The following is an 8,046-nucleotide window of genomic DNA, read 5'->3' as shown; positions in this document are numbered from 1 at the left end:
TCATACATCATCATCACATAAACTCATCACTATCATCAATCATATATCATCATTATTACATAAACTTGTCACAAATTTACAATATCAATATCATCAATCATACATCACCATCATCACATAAATTTTTCACAATGCCTCCGTCTTTTATTATCACATCACATAAACTCATCTAATCAAACATATATTTTTGTGGGTTTAAATGAGGTCATTTATGGGCTAAATGTTTTGAAAACAATTGATTTTTTTCTCGAATAAAAAAATAAAATGTTTGTAAATATTTTTTATTGAAAAAAAATTTAAACTTTTTTATCGAAATTTTTTGAAATTTTGTTATTTTTTCGGAATAAAATCAAAAAAGAATTTGAAATTAATTTTCAAAAAAATATCGATTTGGTTTAAATGTAGCCCCATAAGCCCATAATATTTTAAGGACTTTTGGTTTTAGGGTTTTTGTTTTTGGAGCATTTTAAACTATAAATTTTTTTTACCTCTTCAATATGTAGACTGAACTTAATAATTAATAAACTTGTAAAATTGACATCTCTCCGTAAGAATGAGAGAGACAGAGGAGAAGGAGTAGGTTAACGCAATGAGAAGAATGTATAATTTATTAGTTTTACAAGGGTACTTTTGGTATTTCCACATACAAAAAGTTGATTTGGTGCGTAAGAATAGCGATGGCGAGGTGGAAGAAGGTTAGAGTTGAGAGGGAGAGAAGAGATGTATGGGCTGATACAGTTGAGAGCGGAAAAAAAAATTTGTGAGGGAGATAATAACAAATCATCTTATGTTTGTGTGGGAGATTTTAGAGATTTGACTTTTGTTTAATTAGAAGAGTTTAAAAACAGCGTAAGACAATATAGTATACAATTTTGCTTCCCACACCCCTCAATTTTTTTTAAACCCAAAATACCCAAACTACCCTTTCCTCTATATTCACTTAACACCTTCATCTTCTAACTTCATCATCTTCATCTTCATTAACCTAACACCTTCAATCTTCTTCAATATTCTTCAATCATTTTGATACTAGGTATGTATTTTGTTGTGTTTTGTAGCTGATATTTTTTTTCTCTAAATCTGGGTTTCGTACGCGAACTCAGTTCACGTACGTTTACGTGAACTGAACTTACGTACTTGATGAAATTAAGAAAATTCATATTCTACGTGAATTAGGTTTATGTAAACGTACGTCAATTAAGTTTGCGTACATCAATGAAGTTTTAAAATTCATATTACATACGTGAACTGAGATAACGTAGGTGTACGTGAACTCAATTCACGTAACATACATGTATGTTGAATTCACATATACATACGTAAACTGAGTTCACGTATAGGATGAAAATTGTAAAATCTCAAATACACGTGAACTGAGTTCACGTATGTTCACTTGAATTAAATTCATGTATGTGATACGTGAACTGAGTTCAGGTACACATACGTTTTCTTAGTTCACGTAAGGTGATAAAATTTTGAATTTTGTTTTTGTTTTTTTATTGTTTAGGAGTTAAGAATTCTTATGTTATATTTATGTAATTTATTGGATGCAGTTAAATGGATGAAGGGGGAGACAATAGTGACGAAATGTATGAAGGTTTGGAACCTGATTTTGAAGAAACGTATGATGATTTGGATCCTTATTTTGAAGAAATGTGTGATGATGTGAAATCTAATTTTGACGCTATGAATGACAGAGTTGAACCTGTTATGATTGATTTGACTAATGTGTTTACCACCGACATGATGTTTGATACACGAGATGAATTATTGAAATGGGCTATAAATGTTGGAAGGGAAAATGGAATTGTTGTTGTGATTTTTAGATGTGAAACTGTGACAACATGACCAAGAACAAAGACAAAATTAATTATTGGTTGTGAAAGAAGTGGTAAATATAGACCTTAGAAGAATCCTAATCTTACGAGGAGTACTTGGACTAGAAAATGTGATTGTCCATTTAGGTTGAGAGGAACACGATCAAGGGTTGGTGATGGATGGTATTTACATGTAATATGTGGTCTCCATAACCACGAATTGGCCAAAAAAACTGATCGGTCACTCTTTCTTAGGATGATTGTCTCAAGATGAGAAAAATGTACTTAGTGATATGACAAATAACTTTGTAAAACAAAAAAACATTTTAATGACATTGAGGGATCATAACGTTGAAAGTTTGACGACAATAAAACAAGTTTACAATGCACGTCAAGCATATCGTTCATCACTTAGAGGTAATAGAACAAAAATGCAACATCTTTTGACATATATGGAACACGACAAATACGTTTATCGATATAGGAAGGTAGAGGGTTAAGATGAGTTGAGGGACATATTTTGGGCCCATCCAGATGCTATCACTCTTGTAAATAATTTTCACATAATATTGATTATGGATAGCACTTACAAGACCTATAGGTATCGAATGCCATTACTTGAGATTATTGGTGTTACATCTACTGAAATGACATTTTGTGTGGGATTTGCATATCTATAGTCTGAGCGTGTTGATAACTTCACATGGACACTACAAATGGTGAATGAACATATTACACGTGGTGAAATTGAAGTCATCGTTACTGATAGAGACCTTTCTTTGATGAACGCGGTTGAAAATGTTTTTCTAAAAGCAGTGAATTTATTATGCTTGTTTCATATATGGAAGAATGTCAAAGCCAAGTGCAAGATGACTGTGTTTCCAAAAAAGAAGCAAGTGCAAATAACGGAGGCATGAGAGGCTTTTATTTACAGTTATGATGAGGCTCAATACTACATGAAGTTGGCTATCTTTGAAGGAATTTATAGTAGTTGTCCTATTTTTTATGATTATGTACACGAGAAGTGGTTAATTCCTCACAAGGAAGGTTTGTTGAGGCGTGGACAAATAGAGTTATGCACTTTGGGAACACCACAACACAAAGGGTTGAGTCGGCGCATTGGAGTTTGAAAAGGATATTACAAGATAGTATTTGTGATATATGCAGTGTTTGAGAAACCATCAATAGCATGATTGTATTACAACACAATGAGATAATAGCATCATTTGAAAAGAGCATCATTCAAAAGGTGCATCGATATAGTAACAGATTATACGCGAATTTGCGTGGTGTTGTGTCAAAAAATGCAATTGATCACATTGCGGCAGAGTATGACCGCGTGAAGTATGTAGGTATTGATCAGACTGAGTATCGTTGCACAATTAGGACAACACATGGTCTACCTTGTGCATATGAAATACCCAGATATAGTATGATCCCACGTTCCATTCCATTAGACGCTATTCATGTTTAGTGGAGTAAATTAACTTTCCATGTTGATGCATCGAGTAAACCTTCAGAGTTATCTGTGAAACATGAAATAGATGTCGTAGTGAAAAAGTTTGAAGAACTTGATGTACCTAGAACAATTTCACTTAAAGGTAAATTACGAGAGATCGCGTATCCATCGACTACGTCGATGTTTCCACCGGTTGCCAAGGTTAAAACAAAAGGTGCACCCAAAAAAGCCAAAAGTAAGGTATCAAAAAGAGATAAATCAACCAAGCGTGATCCATCTTCACTACGCGAAAAATGTCATTTTATAGCGCACCTTTTACAGTGCTTATTAAATACAAGCGATGTTGTAAATATATTTTAAAAATAACGGAGCATATAACAATGTTTTTTTGACAAGCGTTGTGGAAACAGCGCTGTTGTAGGGTCATATAGCGTTTGTGCATAATGTTTACAAGGCTTTTACAGCGCTTTTACACAAGCGCTGTAAAATGAAGCGCCCTCACATAATGTTTTATAGTACTTTTTCACAAACGCTGTAACATACATGCGCTTTCAAATAATTAAATGACCTATTACAGCGCTTTTGTTAAAAGCGCTGTAAAAGACATGTGCTTTCAAATAATTAAATGACCTATTAGAGCGCTTTTGTTACAAGCGCTGTAAAAACCTTGCGCTTTCACATAATTAAAGGATCTATTAGAGCGCTTATTTTACAAGCGCTGTAAAATCATTAACTTTAAATAAAAATAATTTACTTTAAATAAATAAAAATAAATTGAAAACAAATTTACGAACCCTAATCATCTCTACTCTGGGAACCCTCATCTCCTCTACGTACTGTGCGGCCATCTACTGCTCCTCCTTTAAAAAAAATTGGATACGTTGTCTCAAGTACTGTATTTATTAATTTGTTGTTGTCAAAAAATCTTTAGTTTTTTAATAATTCAAAACTAATAAATTGTTACATAATAAATATTTTCTTTTTGAAATTTGTTGATCTATTCTCTTTTGAAATCTTTTATGTTTTGAAATTGTTACATAATAATGGACTTGGTTTCCATTTTCCAATATTAGATATGTGTACTATATATTGGTATAATGTTATTAGTAGCTTATTATTTTTGTAACTGCATTTATATAGGTCGTATAATATGGACCGAAAATGGATGTTTGTCAATCGATTGTCAAAAGAGTATGAAAATGGAGTGAAGGAGTTTGTTGAATTTGCAGTAAAGAATGAAAAAGATCCAAATAGAGTCGTTTGTCCTTGTTTAAAATGTTGTTTTGGAAAATGCGTTAGAGAAGATGAATTGGAAGGACATTTAGTATGGAATGGAATTGATCAAAGCTATACATGTTGGATAAGACATGGTGAGAAAAAAAAGGAAACATTAATTTTGAGAATGGTTCGACATATGCTTCAACTGACTTCGATACATATACATATGAGCCGGACCGAGTTGAGGAGATTGCAAAAGCAATTGAAGAAGATCTTCAGGATTGTCCTAAAATGTTTGAGAGTTTGTTGAATGATGCAGAGAAACCATTATATAATGGTTGTACTAAATTCACAAGACTGTCGGCGATATTAAAGTTGTACAACTTAAAAGCGAGTAATGGATGGTCTGATAAAAGCTTCACAGAATTATTAACACTCTTAAAAGATATGTTGCCAGATGATAATGACTTCTCAGTCGAACCTACGAAGCTAAACGGATTTGGTGCTCTATTGACATGAGTTATGAAAGGATTCATGTGTGTCATAATGATTGCATTTTATTTCGAAACGAATATGAATTATTAAAGGCGTGTTCGAAATGCAATGTCTCTCGATATAAGAAGAAAGAATCTACTCCAGAAAAAGTCGTGTGGTATTTTCCTATAATACCAAGATTTAGGCGCATGTATCGCAGTGAAGAAGATTCAAAACACTTGAGATGGCATGCAAATGAAAGAATTAGAGATGGAATGTTTCGACACCCTGCAGATTCCCCACAACAGGCAAAAATTGATCACAAGTATCCTGAACTTGGGATAGAGTCAAGAAATCTAAGACTTGCACTTTCTACTGATGGAATGAATCCACATGGTCTTCAAAGCATCTCACACAACACGTGGCCTGTGATTTTTTTGATTTATAACCTATCTCCATGGTTATGTATGAAGCGTAAGTTTATGATGTTGTCTCTGTTAATTTCTGGATCCAAACAATCGGGGAATGATATCGACGTATACTTGACTCCTCTAATCGAAGATTTAAAAAGTATGTGGGAGACAGGTGTGGAAGTTTATGATGGGTATAAGAAAGAATGTTTCAATTTGAGGGCTATGTTGTTCGACACAATTAATGATTTTCCAGCATATGGTAATTTATCAAGATATAGCATTAAAGGTCAGTGTACATGTCCTATATGTGAAGAGAGTACAAATTGGATGCGGTTGAAACATTGTAAGAAGAATGTATTTCTTGGACATCGTAGATTTTTACCTTATAGTCATCAGTATCGTGGGTGGAGAAATGCATTCAATGGAAAATCAGAGAAAGGTAAAACTCCTTTAGCACCGACTGGATATCAAATACTTGAAAAAGTACAAGGTTTGACCAATAAATTTGGCAAACCTTTTGCGGGAGAGCTGGTCAAAACTGGGTGGAAGAAAAAGTCAACTTTCTTTGAATTGCCATATAAAACGTATGTGGGAGACAGGTGTGGAAGTTTATGATGGGTATAGGAAATAGTGTTTCAATTTGAGGGCTATGTTGTTCGGCACAATTAATGATTTTCCAGCATATGGTAATTTATCAGGATATAGCATTAAAGGTCAGTGTGCATGTCCTATATGTGAAGAGAGTACAAATTGGATGCGGTTGAAACATTGTAAGAAGAATGTGTTTCTTGGACATCGTAGATTTTTACCTTATAGTCATCAGTATCGTGGGTGGAGAAATGCATTCAATGGAAAATCAGAGGAAGGTAAAGCTCCTTTAGCACCGACTGGATATCAAATACTTGAAAAAGTACAAGGTTTGACCAATAAATTTGGCAAACCTTTTGCGGGAGAGCTGGTCAAAACTGGGTGGAAGAAAAAGTCAACTTTCTTTGAATTGCCATATTGGAAGTCATTGTATATAAGACATTTCCTCGATGTGATGCATATTGAAAAAATGTATTTGATAGTGTTATTGGTACATTACTCAATGTTCCAGGAAAGTCTAAAGATGACATCAACGCAAGATTGGACTTGGTCAACACATATCTACCTCCAGCCACTCATACTCTATCTAGAAAGGAAAAAATTATTTTATGTAAATTTCTACACGAAGTTAAAGTTCTAGAAGGATACTCTTCAAACATTAAAAATTTGGTTTGTATGAAAGACCTCAAGTTAAGAGGTTTGAAGACCTATGATTGTCATATTCTAATGGAGCATTTGCTACCAATAGGGAAATTTGTAGTAAAGTGATCGATCCTCAGAAATTACCGACATTGCAGAGGGAAATTGTTGTTACTTTGTGTGAGCTTGAAATGTATTTCCCACCCTCGTTTTTTGATATAATGGTTCACCTTACTATTCATCTGGTTAAGGAGACACAACTTTGTGAGCCAACTTATATGAGATAGATGTATCTGATAGAACGATATATGAAAATATTAAAAGGGTACGTAAAAAGTAGAAGTCGACCAGAAGGTTGTATTGCTGAACGATACATTGTTGAAGAAGCTGTTGAATTTTGTACATAATATCTGTCCAATGTTGAATCCATAGGGCTTCCCATGTCTTGTCATTCGGGAATAATATCAAGAGAAGGGATAATTGGAATGAGACTAATGACTATATCAAGGACAGAATGAGAGCAGTCACAATTGTATGTTCTGCACAATTGATAGCGTTTCAGCAAGTGTACTGAATCGTTGCAAGTAATAATAAAACGGTAGTACCGAGTGTCGAACTCAAGGATTGCGTTTTACTATTGAATTATATTTGATTACTAAAATTGAACAAAAAGGTTCCCAAGTTGATTGAAATAATGTTTGAAATTAACAACAATAATAAAATTGATCTTTTATAATGAGAAAAATGTCAGGGATGAGTTTCACTTCGAATCCAACCTTGGTGTCTAATTTGATCCTAGTTACTGAATTCCTTTATTGAATTATTACCGAATTCTCTTTATTATTCTTGCCCTAATGTCTTAGTGACAGAACCTTTAATTCCAAAGTAACCCTTAATTCCTTAGTGGATTTAAGATTAGAATTAAGCATTACCGTATAGAAATTCTCTTGTAAATTATTGCTTTGCAACTAATTTAATTGGTTTCATGACCTGCATCTATCCCTAGACTACAAATTCATGAATTTCTCATCTCAAGCATTCGTAAAGTCCACTTCCGTTTCAAAATACAAATCGTAGAACATTTTAATGTTGATCAAGCAATAAAAAGCATTAAGCACAGAGATGAGAAAAACAATTCAATAAACTCATTCATATAACTAGAAATCAAAACAGAAAAATAAAGGTTTCATCTGGTTACACTCATCCCTAACAAATAGGGTTTAGTTACTCATGACAGAGATACAAAAGATAAGGATTAAAGAAGAATTACAAGAATGATTCATGGATGATTCTTGATAAAACTGCTTCAATGGCGTTAGAAACGGCCGTCTTTGAGTTTCTATGCTAGGGCACAAGTCTCCCAAGTTCCCAAGAGTCAAAAAGATCCCTAAAACAGTAAAAATATGCGTTTTTATGGTTGCTGGTGCGGGTCGCGCGC

The 8,046-nt window shown here is 33.6% G+C and overlaps 1 protein-coding gene across 1 annotated transcript in view; it reads left to right on the top strand.

Annotated features, from left to right (window-relative positions):
- The first annotated feature begins 3,006 nt into the window (after positions 1-3,006).
- The window catches only part of LOC101504028 (uncharacterized), a 33,850-nt gene continuing 28,810 nt past the window's right edge, over positions 3,007-8,046 (top strand). Inside the window, 2 exon segments of the mRNA XM_073365159.1 lie at positions 3,007-3,165; positions 3,292-3,516. Of these exon segments, the coding sequence (XP_073221260.1) occupies positions 3,007-3,165; positions 3,292-3,516 (384 nt within the window).

The sequence above is a fragment of the Cicer arietinum genome, chromosome 2, assembly GCF_000331145.2.
Source record: "Cicer arietinum cultivar CDC Frontier isolate Library 1 chromosome 2, Cicar.CDCFrontier_v2.0, whole genome shotgun sequence".
Lineage (NCBI taxonomy): Eukaryota > Viridiplantae > Streptophyta > Magnoliopsida > Fabales > Fabaceae > Cicer > Cicer arietinum.
The sequence above is the reverse complement of the archived record's forward strand: the minus strand, read 5'-3'. Positions and strand labels throughout refer to the sequence as shown.